The 17,758-nt window shown below is 44.9% G+C and overlaps 1 protein-coding gene across 3 annotated transcripts; it reads left to right on the top strand.

Moving 5' to 3' along the window:
• The first annotated feature begins 1,732 nt into the window (after window positions 1-1,732).
• LOC135555964 (major vault protein-like) lies at window positions 1,733-16,865 on the top strand. 3 transcript variants are annotated; one of them, XM_064988790.1, is made up of 17 exons: window positions 1,733-1,873; window positions 5,022-5,191; window positions 6,952-7,147; window positions 7,344-7,467; window positions 7,917-8,048; window positions 8,201-8,295; window positions 8,974-9,210; window positions 9,387-9,512; window positions 9,732-9,944; window positions 12,804-13,039; window positions 13,275-13,472; window positions 13,642-13,786; window positions 13,981-14,192; window positions 14,864-14,980; window positions 15,345-15,471; window positions 15,657-15,845; window positions 16,190-16,865. In XM_064988790.1, exons 1-17 carry the CDS (start codon window positions 1,871-1,873, stop codon window positions 16,310-16,312), a joined length of 2,643 nt encoding a protein of 880 aa, XP_064844862.1. In that variant the 5' UTR covers window positions 1,733-1,870; the 3' UTR covers window positions 16,313-16,865. The 3 variants fall into 3 exon arrangements, with proteins under 3 accessions (XP_064844862.1, XP_064844863.1, XP_064844864.1); XM_064988791.1 differs by having other exon boundaries at window positions 9,735-9,944; XM_064988792.1 differs by lacking the exon at window positions 5,022-5,191.
• Window positions 16,866-17,758: the final 893 nt, after the last annotated feature.

Consider the following 17,758-nt stretch of genomic DNA (forward strand, 5'->3'; position numbering starts at 1 on the left):
AACAAGGACATGACATAGTAAGCGGAATAAGGACACTTGATTCCTCGCGGGTCACAATCTCAGATCCAGAGGTGCTTCCTCCATTTCATCATCTTCAATGGCTGCACCGGTGGTGGTCACACAGCAGAGATGAACTATGATGTAGACGTTGTAGAGGGTCTCGCTGCACCGGTGGTGGTCACACAGCAGAGATGAACTATGATGTAGACGTTGTAGAGGGTCTCGCTGCACCGGTGGTGGTCACACAGCAGAGATTAACTATGATGTAGACGTTGTAGAGGGTCTCGCTGCACCGGTGGAGGAGGGTGGTCTCACTTGTAAATGACGTTGAGGGCCTTGATGCAAAAGTGGCGCCCACACTTGTGGATGACGTAAAGGGCCTGGCTGTAAAATTGCCACTCGTTGCCCGAGCCAAAATAAATGGATCCAGAAAAGAAAGAATGTGGCAGAAGCGCCAAGGCTGCTGGCCTGAAGCTGCTGACCCAGACCTCTTATCTTTCTCTGCCCTTCTCTCTCTAATGCCTGTCCCGGAGTCCTCTCCACTTCCTCCTACAGTTTTCTTCTACATAGACATGAACATGATAAGCCAAACCATCACCTAGCATTACTTTGGTTTTTAGATAGCCATCATGGACATGTCACCTACTGTACACACACACACACACACACACACACACACACACACACACACACACACACACACACATATCTGATCAAATTATCAGGGGTACAGTAGTATCTACCATTTCTATTACTATTTATCTGACATACACACTCACGCTCTTTCAAACATTATCATTTGGGCAAGTTATCAGGGGTAGTAACTAGCATAATTTATATGACTATTTCTTTCACACACACACCTCATTGGCGAGGTTAGGATAGCTAGCTAACTAGTCACATCTAGCACAAGCTCACTACTAAACTGACCTGGCAATACTACTATCGCGGACACTTGTCTCCAAGCAGCATTTTTTTTGTGTTTATGTCCCAGTAGCTGTCAGCAGTTGTGTCAAAAATACATCGTTTTGAGGATACTGCTTACATGATTCTCTGCTCCATGTGTCCAACCGTCTGCAAAAGATACCTGCATCAGTATAGTCGCCTCGCTGTGCAAAATGTTAGGCAGCAATGACGCAGTCGGTGTGTTCGGGACTGATGAAGTGAAATAAATCGAGTTATGGTAGCCTACCACAGGGTTATGCCGCGTTCATTTACCAGTCGGAACTTGGAAATTCGGATATTTCAGACTTCTTAACTGTTTGAAGTCATACACGTACTGCGTTCACCAGTCGGACATTATTAAGTTTCCTAGTTCCGACTAGTACTTGAACGTAGCATTTATTATATAAAAAACATTTGTCAGTACTGCGTCAATAGGCTCCTAGAGCAAATGAACTAGATAGTAAGTACGAAAACCATTGTAGTATCAAGCGTATCTAGTACATTTATGCATATCTACATAACAGCAGTCGTCCAGTAAATCACGTTACTTGTAATCGTTTTTCCGGGATTGATTCCGCATGGATTCCACTAGATAGCCCAGCCACAAAGTAAAAATGGTCTATATCGTAAACATTTGTGAAAGTAAGTGCTTTTCGGTCTTATTTTAAGGTTCGTCTTGTGTATGAGGTTGGCAGTGTGGTTAAGGTTAGGTTAAAATCACATTTTAAAGAAGAGAAATTCTAGAAATAGGCGGGGTTTATGACATTGTGTCTGTGGTAACTAGTGACGCCTCTTCTGCATAGCCTAGCCAGGCACGCCCACCAACCCACATACGCGCAAATAAAGTTGTTGAAAAAAACCGACCATCTGGCTACAGACGTTTGCCAAGCTAGGAGAAGTGGAAAATCTGCTCAATTATTCAACAATGGTAAGAAACTCTCATAAACTACTCTAGATTAGTTAGTAGCCGTTCTGCCGAGTGGCGCAGCGGTCTAAGACACTGCAGACCCAGGTTCGAGCCTGGGCTATATCATAACCGGCCGTGATTGGGAGTCCCATTGGGTCGCGGGGTTAGGGTATGGCCGGGGTAGTCCGGCATTCTGAATTTGTTCTTAACTGACTTGCCTTGTTAGATACATAAAGTGCATGCTCTAGTACTGGAAAAGGAAACTTCTACAACGTGTGTTTGTGAAACAGAATGCGCTTTCAATTAAAAAAATACATTTTACATCTCAACTTGGTCCAATGCATTAAGCTTACATTTACATTTTGAACTTTTGGAATCTGTTCTCAATACATTTCAAAAGTTGATAATTAAACGCCTAGAACATAACTTCCAAATGAAAATGCGTCATACTTCCTTGGAGTTGACTGGTCACAGCATTGAAAGTGTTCGGTTTCCCAAAAATATCTTATTAAGGCTATGTTCATCGATAAACTTAGCCTTAAGATGAATTTGAGGACGGAATAATGTACTGTTAAAGTATTAGAACTAGCCCTTACAATAATGCTTTGTGTGCTATTTCTGTAAGGGAAACACCCATATCACCTGGTACGGAACTAACTGCAAAACAGATGCACTTTACTCACTCAAATAAACAATATCATGTCCATATCTCTTACACCACTGATTGTAAATGCTTTATCTATGGGGTTCCTCTCTCCCTCTAAGCAGCAGAGATGAACGGTATGCTCTTTGACTCATTCTGCAACATCTTATTTTCCACTGTGGTGTTCAATGTAGGGCAAGCTCTCTCTTCAATGGAAGTTGAATGTCAGGCTTAGATTTTACCCAAGTTGAAAAGGGGAGATTTATTTTGTAGACACTTGCACACTTACATCTGCATTTCTGCCTCTAGAACACAGAGCATTATCAATGCAAAACATGTTGCTGTGGAGACAACAAACTTCACATGCCAGATGAGTTTAAGACCAGAACCATGACTGATCATTGCAATTTGAAATCAGGACAGAATTTATGCATCCACTGCTGTCTGCAAATATCTGTGCCACCCCCCAAAACCTTTTTTTTAAAGCACTTGACATTTTGTGCATATGTGCTTTTGGTGTCATGGATGGGATTGTTTCTGTGAGATGGTGTGGGTGACGATGGTTACTGTCCCTTCACACCTAGTACAGTACACAGCGCACACCTTATACCTGCATGAGCTCAATGTAGACGCTATAGTACATGAGCTATGTTGTACTGTCCCTCTTGCTTGATAGTTCTTGAGTGGGTGGAGGCACTGTACAGTGAAAAAGCAATAGTTTTGGGCGTGCCAGTTTGAAAGGTGTGTGTCTGTATGACCGATTTATCATGTGTTTGGCATAGATGTGTGTACCTGGTGGGAGTGTCCATAGTTTTGCCTTGTATAGAGAGACCCGTACTTACTTTTGTTCTGTCAAGCCCCTCTGCGTATCTATTACCTGGCCCATCCAGTTTGCGTCAGTTGCCCAGTAGTGTTATCGTCAGGTGTATTTGCTCTCACAATTCAGGAGCGTTCCAACATGTATGAGCATGTCGGTTAAAGAACACTGTCCAATCGGAATCATTTTCTCTTGAGTTATAGCATACTCTAGTATAAGTAGTAATTCCCTAAACGCAGACAGTGGTGGGAAAAATACCCAATTGTCATACTTGAGTAAAAAATAAAGATACCTTCATAGACAATTATTGAAGTAAAAGTGAAAATCACCCAGTAAAATACTACTTGAGTAAAAGTTTTAAAGTATTTGGTTTTTAAATATACTTAAGTATCAAAAGTAAATGTAATTGCTCAAATATACTTAAGTAAAAGTATAAATTATTTCAAATTCCATATTAAGCAAACCAGACTTCACCATTTTATTATAATGTTAGTTTTTGGACAGCCACGGGCACACTCCAACATCATTTACAAACAGAGCATGTGTGTTGAGTGAGTCCATCAGATCAGAGGCAGTAGGGATGACCAGGGATGTTCTCTTGATAAGTGTGTGAATTGGACAATTTTCCTGGCATGCTAAGCATTCAGAAAGTGTCAGGGGAAAATGTATGATGTAAGAAGTACATTATTTTCTTTAGGAATGTAGTGAAGTAAAAGTATTGTAAAAATGTATACACACACAAATCTGATACCCCCCCCCCAAAAAAAAAACTTGTATTTTTACACAAGAACTTTATACCACTTAGCACAGGAAACAGTAAGTCTTGTCCTGGACTGAAAGACACTTCTATCTTGGACATCTTTTTAGTCCAGCAGTAGACTTGAAGCCAATAGATATTTGGCGAATATTCTTACATGTGTTTCGAAATACAAAATGTTTGAGCGAGAATCTGCTTGAGAGGAGAGCTCGATAATGTCCTAATGGGGGAGGGGGGTCAGCTGTCACCTGGTCAGTACCTTCAGATCAGAACCACTGGAAGAAGAGGCAACAAGGGGAGAAACATTTTGGACATTTAACAGACTCATCCAGAGGGACTTGCAGTCAGTGCATTCCATGAGATTGAGATCCACACAATGAGTCAGGAAGTCAGTGGGCGTGTTCGACATTGCAGCTGACTTTAAAGGCGGGTCGAGACGGACTGATCTACAAATCCCCTTGCATCATAAATAACTACTCAATGTTATTTGTAGGTCAGTCTGTCACAATTGACCTATGATACATCATGGTTTTGATGCTCTCGAACATGGCCAGCGTCACCTTTAGGCAGTAGGGCAGACTACTGGAGGACATAACATTACAGAACTTTTCAGATAATTTTTTATTTGACCTTTATTTAACCAGGCAAGTCAGTTAAGAACAAATTCTTATTTTCAATGACTGCCTAGGAACAGTGGGTTAACTGCCTGTTCAGGGGCAGAACGACAGATTTGTACCTTGTCAGCTCGGGGGTTTGAACTTGCAACCTTCCGGTTACTAGTCCAACACTCTAACCACTAGGCTACCCTGCCTAATCATATATCTGTTCTATAATCTATATCTTGTCTATCTGTCAGAATAGGAAATTGTGTCAGCTCTATTTCATTATATTGTGGTACGTTTCACATCACTGAATAGACCCCTGTTAACTCTTTCCACCCCGGCCGTTCCAGATGACATCCAAGAATGGCGGGAGCAGAGGCGGGATGGAATTTGTGGGGCATGTGGATGTGTCAATCATTCGTATTCCGCCCCACCACTACATCCATGTCCTTGACCAAAACACCAATATCGCCCGTGTGGAGATAGGACCACTCACCTACATCAGACAGAACAATGAGAAGTGAGGAAGTGTGTGTGTTTATCTGATAAGGTCTGCATGTAGTTTCCTAATTACTAGTGCGATTGGTTGTTTTCAGTTTCTTCTAAGCCTCCTGATGCCAAACAAGCCATTTCTCTCTGTGGTTACATACAGCATCACACACTATTTGACAGCACACATTTCGAACGTTACCAACTATCAAGTTTTTAATGGCACCTTTTAGGTGTTTCTTTACGGGTTTAGGTTAGTCAACATATGCCTTGTACAAACACGTTTACACTCAGTTCCGGACGACTGTGTGATCACACTCTCCGTAGCTGATGAAAGACCTTTTAAACAGGTCAACATTCACAAGGCCGCCGGGCGGATTACCAGGACATATACTCCGAGCAGGCGCTGACCAACTGGAAAATGTCTTCACTGACATGTTTAACCTGTCCATAACTGAGTGTGTAATACACACATGTTTCAAGCAGACCACCATGGTCCCTGTGCCCAAGAACACTAAGGGAACCTGCCAAAATGACTACCGACCTGTAGTACTCACGTCTGTAGTCATGAAGTGCTTTGAAAGGCTGGTCATGGCTCACATCAACACAATTATCCCAGAAACCCTAGACCCACTCCAATTTGCATACCGCCCCAACAGATCCACAGATGATGCAATCTTTATTGCACTCCACACTGCCCTTTCACACTTGGACAAAAGGAACACCTACGTAAGAATGCTATTCATTGACTACAGCTCAGAGTTCAACACCATAGTATCCTCAAAGCTCATCACTAAGCTAAGGACCCTGGGACTAAACAGCTCCCTCTGTAACTGGATCCTGGACTTCCTGACATGCCGCTCCCAGGTGGTAAGGGTAGGTAACAACACATCTGCCATGCTGATCCTCAACACGGGGGCCCCTCGGGGGTGCGTGCTCAGTCCCCTCCTTTACTCCCTGTTCACCCATGACTGTATGGCCAGGCATGACTCCAACACCATCATTAAGTTTGCTGACGACGCAACAGTGGTAGGCCTGATCACCGACAACGATGAGACAGCCTATCGGGAGGAGGTCAGAGACCTGTCCATGTAGTGCCAGGATAACAACCTCTCCCTTCATGTGATCAAGACAAAGGAGATGATTGTGGACTACAGGAAAAGGAGGGCCGAACACGCCCCCATTCTCATTGATGGGGCTGTAGTGGAGCAGGTTGAGAGCTTCAAGTTCCTTGGCGTCCACATCACCAACAAACTATCATGGTCCAAACACACCAAGACATGAAGAGGGCACGACAAAGCCTATTCCCCCTTAGGAGACTGAAAAGATTTGGCATGGGTCCTCAGATCCCTAAGTTCTACAGCTGCACCATCAAGAGCATCCTGACTGATTGCATCACTACCTGGTATAGCAACTGCTTGGCCTCCGACCACAAGGCACTACAGAGGTTAGTGCGTACCACCCAGTACATCACTGGGGCCAAGCTTCCTGCCATCCACGACCTCTATACCAGGCGGTGTCAGAGGAAGGCCCTAAAAACTGTCAGACTCCAGCCACCCTAGCCATAGACTGCAAGCGGTACCGAAGCGCCAAGTCTAGGTCCAAGAGGCTTCTAAACAGCTTTTACACCCATTTTTCTTAAAACATTGTTGGTTAAGGGCTGTAAGTAAGCATTTCACTGTAAGGTACCTGTTGTATCCGGGCGCATGTAACAAATACAATTTGATGTACAGAATCGGTGTAGATTAGTGTGTCAGTCACTAGGTGACTGTATCGTCCCCTCCTTCCCAGAGTGCTGTTCTCCCCCGCGCGAATGACCATGGTCCCTCCTCGCCACTACTGCGTGGTGCTCAACCCCGTCGCTCGCGACGACAACGGACAGGTGCTCTTCGACCCATCGGGACAGGCCAAGCTTCGCCATGCTGACCTGGAGATCCGGCTCACCCAGGACCCTTTCCCCCTCTACCCCGGAGAGGAGATCCAGCAGGTACTGTCTGCCTGCCTGCCTGCCTGCCTGCCTGTCTGCCTGCCTGTCTGCCTGTCTGCCTGTCTGCCTGTCTGCCTGCGCTAAATCCTAGGTGTTAGCAGTGCAGGATGCTAATGCAAGTCTTCAGGTGTCCGAGCAGAGGTTACTCAGCACACAAGTGTGGTTCACTGATTCCTCTATCTCCACCCACTCCCAGAACATGACAGCACTGCAGATCGTCTACCCAGACACTGCTCTGCGCCTGCAGGCTTTGCTGGACTTTGAGGATGCGGGAGGAGAGAAGAGGGTTGCCGGAGATGAGTGGCTGTTTGAAGGGCCAGGTGAGTTCTCTGGGTTCAACTCCTAACACATCCATTACGACTTTCCTTGGGTCCTTACAGTGGTCATATTGATATTGATCAATGCATATATTTTTAGGGACCAAATCAGAGCATTGTTTTAACAAGATAGCTAGTGCTCCTTCAATTTGTTTCTAATTTAACTTGCTGAAGTCAAATCCAATTTGATTCATCACGTGCACAGTTTACAGCAGGTGTAAAAGGTGCAGTGAAATACATTATTGAGAGCTCTCAACAGTGCAGTATAATTCCAATATAATCAAAGTCCAAAAAAAAAACAAAAAACAAGTAGTAGAAGAAAGTAGTATGCAAGAAACGTAGTATATTCCAAACGGTATGTAGTACCCGATTCTAAACACAGCCTGGTTGCCTAATAATGCTTCTTTAACCCCTGACCCCTAACCTCTGCCCCCCCCCACCCCCACCCATAGGGACGTACATCCCCAGGAAGGAGGTGGCGGTGCTGGAAACCATCAAGGCCACGGTGATTAGAGAGAACCAGGCCATCCACCTCCGAGCGCGCAAGGAGGGCGTGGACAGGGGCGGAGTCCGCAGGGTCACTGGTGAGACACATATACTGTATTTAATATGTTTTATTGTACATATAATGTATGTACACAAGTAGCAGATGTATCACTATCATACACAGATGTGCGCACACACCTACCTCGCTGAGTGAGTGTGTGTGTGTGTGTGTGTGTGTGTGTGTGTCCAGGTGAGGAGTGGCAGGTGAGAAAGGTGGGGGCGTATCTACCAGGGGCTCATGAGGAGGTCCTCGACATCGTCAACGCTTTCATCCTCACTGACAAGGTAACACCTCTCTCGCCCTCACTTTATCTAGAACCCCCCCTCCCCTCCTCCTCTCTTACACTTTACCTATCACTTACTCCCTCGCTTCTCTCTCCCTCTATCCTTCTCTCCCTCTCTTTGACCTATCACTCACCTTCCTTCTCTCTCCTATCTCTCTTGTATTAATGCCAAAATGTGGGGCTCAAAACGGGTGGGGCAGCGCTGAATGACGGGTCGCCACTGGGCATGCAATAATGTAGCCTAAATCAAGAGTGGGCCTATTATTTTCTATCTGTATCATGAGGATCAGATCCTACGCCTGCTCCCTAACGAGGTGGAGTGAATGTTCGGAAATGGCTGAAATGTGGATAAAAAAATGATTGTTTCAAAATATTATTATTGTTTTTTTATTTTATAACAGCGGTTCCACACATCCCTGTGAGAAAAATGTTATTTGTATTTTATTCCGTTATAGTCTTACCATAAAATATGTCTGACTGGATAGGTGAGTCTATTTTTAATAAACAAAACAACGGACTATTGATTTGAATGGCGCAGCCATGGCTGCACTGACCCGTAACATAGGCCTAATTAAACTCAATATGCTCTTCTATTCTTTTAAAAATGCATTTTATTAATCTTATGATGATTTGTAGGACCTGCCTAAATGAGTTGATGGTTTTTTCCCCCCACTCTCAGAAAGCACTGCACGTGCGAGCAACGCGGCCATTCCGTGATGCCGGGGGGCGGGACCGGCGCACTGGGGAAGAGTGGCTCGTTACCATGGCGGAGCGGGAGGCACACATCCCGTCTGTTGCCGAGGAAGTGGTGGGAGTGGTCAACGTGACCACGCTGAGCAGCCGTCAGTACTGTGTGATCCTGGACCCGGTGGGACCAGACGGTAAACCACAGCTGGGTCAGAAGAGGGTGGTCAAGGTGAGACTGAACGAGAGCTCCGTCTTTCACTTGTTTGTGTCGTCACTTGTTGGTGTTTTACACACTTTTTGAGGAAGTTCAGTGACTTCTGTTTTGTTCATTAATTCGCCTTTGTAGCTTTTAGTCACTTCCCCAATGAGCTTTCATTTAACACTCTCCTCTCCTCCTCCTCCCAGGGGGAGCATTCGTTCTTCCTGCAGCCAGGGGAGCACTTAGAGGAGGGCATCCAGGATGTTTACATTCTCTCTGAGGAGGAGGGCCTGGTGCTGAGGGCCGTAGAGGCCTTCAACGATACGCAGGAGGTGAGGGAAGGGTGGAAGAATTGAAATGCAGATGGGAGGGGACACAAATGCACCTTGGTCAAATACAACGACGGTCCTAAACAGGACTGTCTGGTTTGGCTGGTACACAATCCATTCAATGTACATTTGGTGCTTTCACACTGTCTCTTTCTCTCTCACTTTCCCTCCCTCTCCTTACCTCTCTGTCCCTCCTCTCTCTCACACTCTCCTCTCTGCTAGCAGGAGGAAGAAGAAGAGGAGGATGAGGGGGAGGAGGTGAGGGCCAAGCCCTCCCGGAGGGGTGGAGTCCACCGTCGCCCCGGTGACCGCTGGATGCTACGCGGACCAATCGAGTACGTCCCCCCGGCTGCCGTGGAGGTGATGCTACGGCGACAGGCCATCCCATTGGACGAGAATGAAGGGATCTATGTCCGAGACATCAAAACAGGAAAGGTGAGTTTTTACCCAGCGGAATGTTTGAAGACAGGGGCTACGTCCCAAATGGCAACTTGACCGTTAAGTTTAGGCAATCATTTTGGGATAGGGTTAACCTGAACAAGACAGTACATTTTTTCATATTAATTCCGACTGGGTCAGGAAATGGTTAAGGTTTGAGATGTGCCTAGCACTGGGATTGAACCGACCATCTTCAGAGCTGTTGCTCACAGTTTAACTAGATGGTAATAGGTGCTCACATTGCCCCTAGTGGACAGTATCCCTCCATGTCTTGTGGAACAGGGGCCTCATTTATGTGTACGTACAAAATACACCCCGACATGTGCGTGCTCCAATTTTCACGCAAAAGTTGGCATTTTTTATATTTCAAAAATCTTGACGTGAGAATGTGCTCACCTCCCCGCAAACTTTAGACCATGCGTATGCACATCTGCTAGTGGTTGAAATATTGTATTGCAAGCGAGTAGGCTATTTTGTGCAAATGTGGGATTTGATGAAAATTAAAAGCAGGAAAGAACAAACAAGAATTCAGCCATTTGCCATTAGTAAGAAGAGCAAAAATCATTTGAATTATTTAAAAAATCTAAAATAATTAAGACCTAAAATAATTTTATTTTATCTTAACAACCATTGCAGAATAAATTCCTCATCTTTTCTGGCTGTGCTAAGTTCATATTCCAGTTGTAGCCATACAACCAATTACCATGTGAATCTCTCACTTAATTGGACCTAGTAGCCAGGCGTAGACACTGTTTCAGAATGTGCGGGCAGTCCATGTTTAGGTTGTGGAAAAGTCGACGCAAAACATTGTTGAATTCAAACGTTCTGCTGACAGGTCCACAACCATTTTGACACCGTCCTTTGCGGTGTCAAAAGGTTGAATGGAGGGCGTTTTCCAGGCTGAGTTTTAATGCTTGTCCACGCACGCAGAGTTTTACAACCGGTCTGATTTTATAACGAGAAACATGTATATTTAGAGTATGGTGTACGCCAAGTACAACATTTTTGTATGTGCGCCGATTTAAAAAAAAATATATATATACTTTAATGTATTTTTTTAATGCATTTTATTTTCAGAAATGGCACACGCAGAAATGTTGTGACATTTTAAGCAACGATTATAAATGAGGCCCCTGGACAAACGTCTAAAATTGCAGTGGATCTGGTGTGACCTGGCTGATTCTCTATAGTGCTTGGGAACCTGACTGTCAAACACTTTTTGCTTTCTTTAAAAATAAAAAATAAACATTTCCTGCAATTCCACATTGTTTCTTCAAAAGGGGAATCCATATGAACAGAATATAACTATTTATTATGTTCTGCCACAGGAAATTATATTGAACTCGAGTACTCAAATTATTGAAGCCAGAAAACAAAATGTGTGCATATATCTATATGCCAACAGTGTGCAACAATGGCTAATTTATCTTAACATTACAGATAACCAATCCTAATGGCTAAATTGCCCCATATACAGTATATTCAGTCAATTAAAAACTGCCATTAAGATTAATTTATTGAAACCGTAATATCAACTGGTTATATTATATTGTGGAACACAATCTTCAAAAGGCAGTAGCCTCAGCAGTTGCACTTGCTTGTAGAAGCCTGTGGCTGTTCAATGGCATAGCCTTGTTTTTGTTAATTTAGCAGACAAGATGCTCTTATTTCCCGAGCCCTTATCACAGTCAAGATGCACCTATTTTATTGTAATTTAACAGAATAAAATAGAACAACGCTACTACATACAATGTCATTCTAGATGATTCTGGGCTTCCAACTTTGTGGCCACAGTTTGGGGAAGGCCCTTTTCTGTTTCAGCATGACAATGCCCCTTGCACAAAGCGAGGTCCATACGTAAATGGTTTGTCGAGATCGGTGTGGAAGAACTTGACTCACCTCAAATCCATCGAACAACCTTTGGGATAAATAGGAACGCCGACCGCGAGCCAGGCCTTGTCGCCCAACATCAGTGCCTGACCCCACTAACACTCTTGTGGCTGAATGGAAGCAAGTCCCCGCAGCAATGTTTCAACACTAGTGGAAAGCCTTCCCAGAAGAGTGGAGGCTGTTATAGCAGCAAAAGGGGGACCAACTCCATATTAATGCCCATGATTTGGCAATAAGATGTTAAAACTAGCAGGTGTCCAGACTTTTGGTCATGTAGTGTATTTGATGCAATGAGGGTAGAAATTGTTTTTATTTGGACGATTATTACTTATAAAGCAAAGCAGAACTGTTTCATCGAGTTACAAATATTCTGCGATTTTTTTTTTTTTTTTTTTCATTTTGCACGTACAGACAGCATGGCCACATTATAACCGCAAAGCTGCTCCGGTCCTCTCGTATATGGGGCTCGGTCAGGACTGTTACTTTTGTAACTGAATGAAAACAACATTTTTAACTGATTTTAATGCTGGGAAAATATATAGTGCAAATGCAGAATGGTGTTAAATGCCTCTAAACAGCTTGGGGAGAAATTATTTCAGATTTAATCATGTAATACTAGGCTGACTGATTATTTCTCATTATCTTCTTGCAAACTGCTCGGTTTTCTGCAAAGGTGCAATCTTTTTTGGGCTGATGGAAGGTTACTTTGAGTCAGTGGGAAGCATCTCAATTGCATGCTCCTTGCATCCTCTCTCTCCTTCTCAAAACCCATTGGATGAAAAAGCCAGACATCCTATGATATAGTGCACGATTTACCAGGGCCCACAGGACTCTGGTGAAAAGTAGTGTAGCATGTACTGAAGTGGGGACATTTAGGACATCCACTAAAACACCTGATTCAAATGATCCAGGGAATCCATTCACCTGTTATTCACCATCTCCCCCCCATTGGCTGCCTGGCTCTAGGTCCGTGCTGTGATTGGCCACACTTACATGCTGACGCAGGACGAGGAGCTGTGGGCGAAGAATCTGCCTCAGAATGTTGAGACCCTCCTGACCTCCACAAAGGATCCCCTGGCTGACCGCTCGGACCGCAGAATGGAAGTGGAGATGACGGCCCGGGACAAGACTGAGGTGGTGTCCTACAGGGTTCCCCACAACGCTGCCGTGCAGGTCTACGACTACAGGGAGAAGAAGGCCAGGTAAACATGGCTGACAGGCAGATGGACGTGGAGGGACAATGACACTGGCCCTGTCCAGAAACAACCCATAAAACTAGCCTGCGTTCCAAATGGCACCCTATTCCCTATATAGTGCACTACTTTTAACCAGAGCTACATTGGGCCCCTAGTGTTAACTTTTCCCTTTCGCCCTCCCTCTCTCTTCCCACCCCCTCTCCTCTCTTTCCCTCTCTCCTCCCTCTCTCCCCTCTCTCAGGGTGGTGTTTGGGCCAGAGATGGTAATGTTGGGTCCTGATGAGCAGTTCACCGTGCTTTCCCTGTCGGGGGACAAGCCCAAGAGGACCAATGTCATCAAGGCCGTGTGTCTGCTGCTGGGGCCGGACTTCTTCACTGACATCATCACCATAGAGACGGCCGACCACGCACGCCTGCAGCTCCAGCTGAGCTACAACTGGTAGGGTTTGTGGGGGGGGGGGGGGGGTGTGTGTGTGTGTGTGTGTGTGTGTGTGTGTGTGTGTGTGTATGTGTGTACTTGAGAATCCTCTGCGATTTGGTCTGTCTCTCTGTGTCCCTAGTCTAAATGCATCAGATGGCCTACAGACTAATCACTCACTCACTCACAGGCACTTTGACCTGAAGTCTCCCGCGGACCCGTCCCAGGCTGCGGCTCTGTTCTCTGTACCAGACTTTGTGGGCGATGCCTGTAAAGCCATCGCCTCCCGCGTCAGAGGAGCCGTCGCCTCCGTGCAGTTTGATGACTTTCACAAGGTCCGTCCACACACCTCAGTCATCTAAATCTGCACTCTTCTTCCTTTTCAACACACTTTTTAAATTCTACATGGCCCCCAGCCCTTAGCGGTTGTAGTTTAGGTAGGCCTATGGAAACTGCAGGCCAATTGATTCAAAGACAACAATAACACCCCCACGCTTTAACCTCTTCTTTAACCCCCTCCACTCTACAGAACTCCAACCGGATCATCTGCTCCTCTGTGTTTGGCTTTGATGACAAGCTGGCAGTGCGTCCCAGCCTGCGCTTCCACCAGAACAGTCTGGTCATCAGCAGTGTGGACATCCAGTCAGTGGAGCCGGTGGACCAGAGGACCAGAGACTCCCTGCAGAAGAGTGTCCAGCTGGCCATCGAGATCACCACCAACTCCCAGGAGGCTGCCGCACGGTAAGACACAAGATGCACGTGCACACACTGGGGGGGGAATTGTTAGCATAAAACAGGATCCCCCCCCATTATAGCGAATGGAAAAGTGTCTATCTTTGTATAGAAATTTTGAAGACAATCGTGACTTCTAATACACTAGATATGTTTACTTGAACCGATTTATTTTAAAATCTCATTACAGAAGTTAAGAATAATTTGTTTGCTAATGGCAGCCTACAGTACACCTGTCTGCCTTCAACTTTAGTTATTTAATGAAAATGGGCAGCACTGAGCTAGCCTGCAACTCACTTCTTGGAGTAGCTCAAGCTGCACATGTTATGTCTCCATGAGACACCATCTTAAGACTTAATTTGGCTTCAATGCACCTTCACATAGGAATGAATGGTGTCACGTGATCGATGGCTTTTTCCATATGCTATTGGCAAACACGCATGTGCACACACACACTTACAGGAGCATTTCAGGTTAAGTGCCTTGCTTAAGGGCATATTGACAGATTTTTCACCTAGTTCGGCTAAGGGATTCGAACTAGTGACCTTTTTGACTACTGGCCAACCCTCTCAATTGCTAGGCTACCTGCCACCAGACAGACACACAGAGTTCATCTTCAGATTGGGTTATTTTTGCCAATTGGGTAAGCGTTAACTTCTCTCTCCCCTCCCTCCCTACAGCCATGAGGCAGAGCGTCTCGAGCAGGAGGCACGTGGTCGGCTGGAGAGGCAGAGGATCACAGACCAGGCGGCGGCAGAGAAGACCAGGAAAGAGCTGTTGGAGCTGGAGGCCCTCAGGTGACCATTAATGCTCTGCCGCTAACACTAACGAATGTTAGCATCGCTTATGGGAAATGTAATGGTAGGGGGATAGCATTAGCATAACGCTAACACATGTTAGCATCGTTGATGGGAAAATGTTATGGCAAGAGACTAGAATTAGCATGGCTAGAGTTAGCATCATGCTGTTCTTAGTAGTGTAACTGTGAAGTTGTATCGAGTAAGATTTTAGATCAGAGATCCTAACATAATGCTATTGTGAGTTATGTGAATGCGGAGGTTAGATATGTGGCACTGAGGTGAAGAAGTTTCCCCAAGGTACAGCACTGTGATCAGTTTTTCCAACCTTAACCATCTAACAGTGTGTCGTTGTGTGTTGCAGTGCGGCGGTGGAGAGTACAGGGGCAGCCAAGGCAGAGGCCCAGGCCAGAGCAGAGGCAGCCTGTATCCAGGGAGAGGCAGCAGTCAACGAGGCTAAACTAAAGGCTGAGGCCCAGAGGATTGAGGCTGTACGTATCCTCTTCCTGTGTGTTCTACATGGTTTAATTCTGAAACAACCTGTAGTTCACCTGTAATTGCTGACCTGTGTGTGTGGGTCTGTTTTGTTTGATGAATGTTTGAAGGTGTTCTACATTATGTCATTCTGAAAGGTTCACATACTATGTGTAGCTGACCTGTAATTGTGTATGTGCAGGAGGGCGAGCTGAATCGTCTGTCCAAGGCGAGGGAGCAAGAGCTAAACTATAAGTCAGAGATGGATCGTTTGGAAGTGGAGAAACAGCAGAAGCTGGCTGAGATAGAGAGCAACCGCTTTAAACAGCTGGTGGACAGTATCGGCGCCGACACCCTGAAGGAGATGGCCAGAGCCGGCCCCGAGCTACAGGTACATAACTCCTAACACACCGTAACACTGTCATATTTGTGCTACACAATACATTTTGTCTGACTAAAAATGGCACCTGGAGAATCCTTAAGCTCTTGCTCGGGTCAGAATCGTTCTGTAACGATTTACTTTACGTTTCACAGAGCAGGTCTGTCTTTCTCCCACCCAATCTCAATTTAAATAAATTAGCTATCTTAGCGTGACAACATTATCAGCATGTATAAGATACCGTTTAAGATATTGGAACTGGAACACTGGATCTTCTTCAATCAGTTATAACGGAAAGGAACAATTATCATATTTGATATATAATCTCTCTCGCTTTTTGTCCTTCCCTCCCCCAGGTCAAGCTGCTCCAGTCTCTGGGTTTAAAGTCCACCCTGATCACAGACGGCTCTTCTCCCATCAACCTCTTCAGCACGGCCAACGGCCTTCTGGGAGCTTTATCTCAGAGCCCGGGCCAGTGAGAGGAGGAAGAGAATAGGAAAAGGAGGAGGATGTCGACAAGAAGAGAATTTCCAGTCTGAAAGCATCCCCTACAGATGTGGGATTTCTGGTTGTTTATCCATTGTCTGATGTAGTAACTGACCATTTAAGGAGATGACATGGGCGACTGTACTGTGGTGATTATCCTGGTGTGTGTGTGTGTGTGTGTGTGTGCACACAGTTGTGTGTTTGATTAAAGACGCCCAAGTGAACATTCCCTTGGTTTACATGCCTTTTTTTTTTATTCATCTGTTTGGTGCCGTCGATGCCATATAAAGTGCTGTCCAACTCCATGTGGTGCATATCTCCACTAACCGGAATGCTTGAAAGTAAAGGAATCTTTCCTTGTTTGAGGTTTATGCAAATGTCTTTCATTAATTTCTTGGTCCACTTAACAAAGAAATGAAAGCATGTACTTTCCCCAAAACATTGAGTGCCAATTATTCCGTTTGTGTGTACAGAAAGAACATGGATACATCACACACTGGATAATGTGTCTCAATCTATTTGAATAAATCATATTTTTTGCAATTACCTCAATTGCATCGAACTCTTCATCTACAGTTTGTGTTCAGCTTATTCAGTAGTAACTAATAAAAACAACATTAAGCCACATGCTCTGGCCTGATTTATTTATTACAGAGCTTGAAAAATCTGACTAATTGTACCATATCATTAATTAAATGACCATTGGACAACATTACAAATCTTACTGATTGCACCTTTAATCAATGATTTGATACTGATTACGTTTTTATTAGAAGACTACTGGAGATTTTAGCACAGATTTTTTTTCCTCAATTTGATAAACCTATTTTCGACAATCCCGATGCATATGTGACCATGTAATATACGTAGAACAAAATGGGGTTTAGTTGAAGGTAACGTGATCAAATATTTTGTTTGTCCAAAGAGCAAACAGACCCAGTATAACTTGGCCTACACTTCTGTCCACAGGACGTCGCTAGCATACAACAATAAAGTATCCCTCATGGCTCGGCCTGGCTGGTACTGAAAATCTCCACTTCAGGTGCGATGAGCAAAGTTGGGCCAGACATGAAATAATAGCCAAGCATGCACTGTATTTTCAATTGCTGGTGAAAACTGTCAACAATATTGACATGATTATAGGAATAAATATAGGCTAACATAAGTCGGTCAGTGCACCAGCGACAAAGGAACCCTTGAGGGGGTATGACTAAATTGGTATGTGGACGGCGCAAGTGGCGCGTTGGTATCCTATTTGTCCCATCAGCGAAATAGAGCCCGAGAGAAAAAAAAATAAAGGAAAGCAGGGCGAGAGAGATAAGCGAGCGAAAGCATGTGCTGCGTCGACTTCTCCCTCTCTCCCCTCCTTTCTACCCGCCTCCCGGCACGGGATTTTCCTGCCTCCCTTCCCAGCCCCCCCAATCTTGCAGCGCCGTTGA

Source organism: Oncorhynchus masou, chromosome 15 (genome assembly GCF_036934945.1).
Source record: "Oncorhynchus masou masou isolate Uvic2021 chromosome 15, UVic_Omas_1.1, whole genome shotgun sequence".
In the NCBI taxonomy this organism is placed as follows: domain Eukaryota; kingdom Metazoa; phylum Chordata; class Actinopteri; order Salmoniformes; family Salmonidae; genus Oncorhynchus; species Oncorhynchus masou.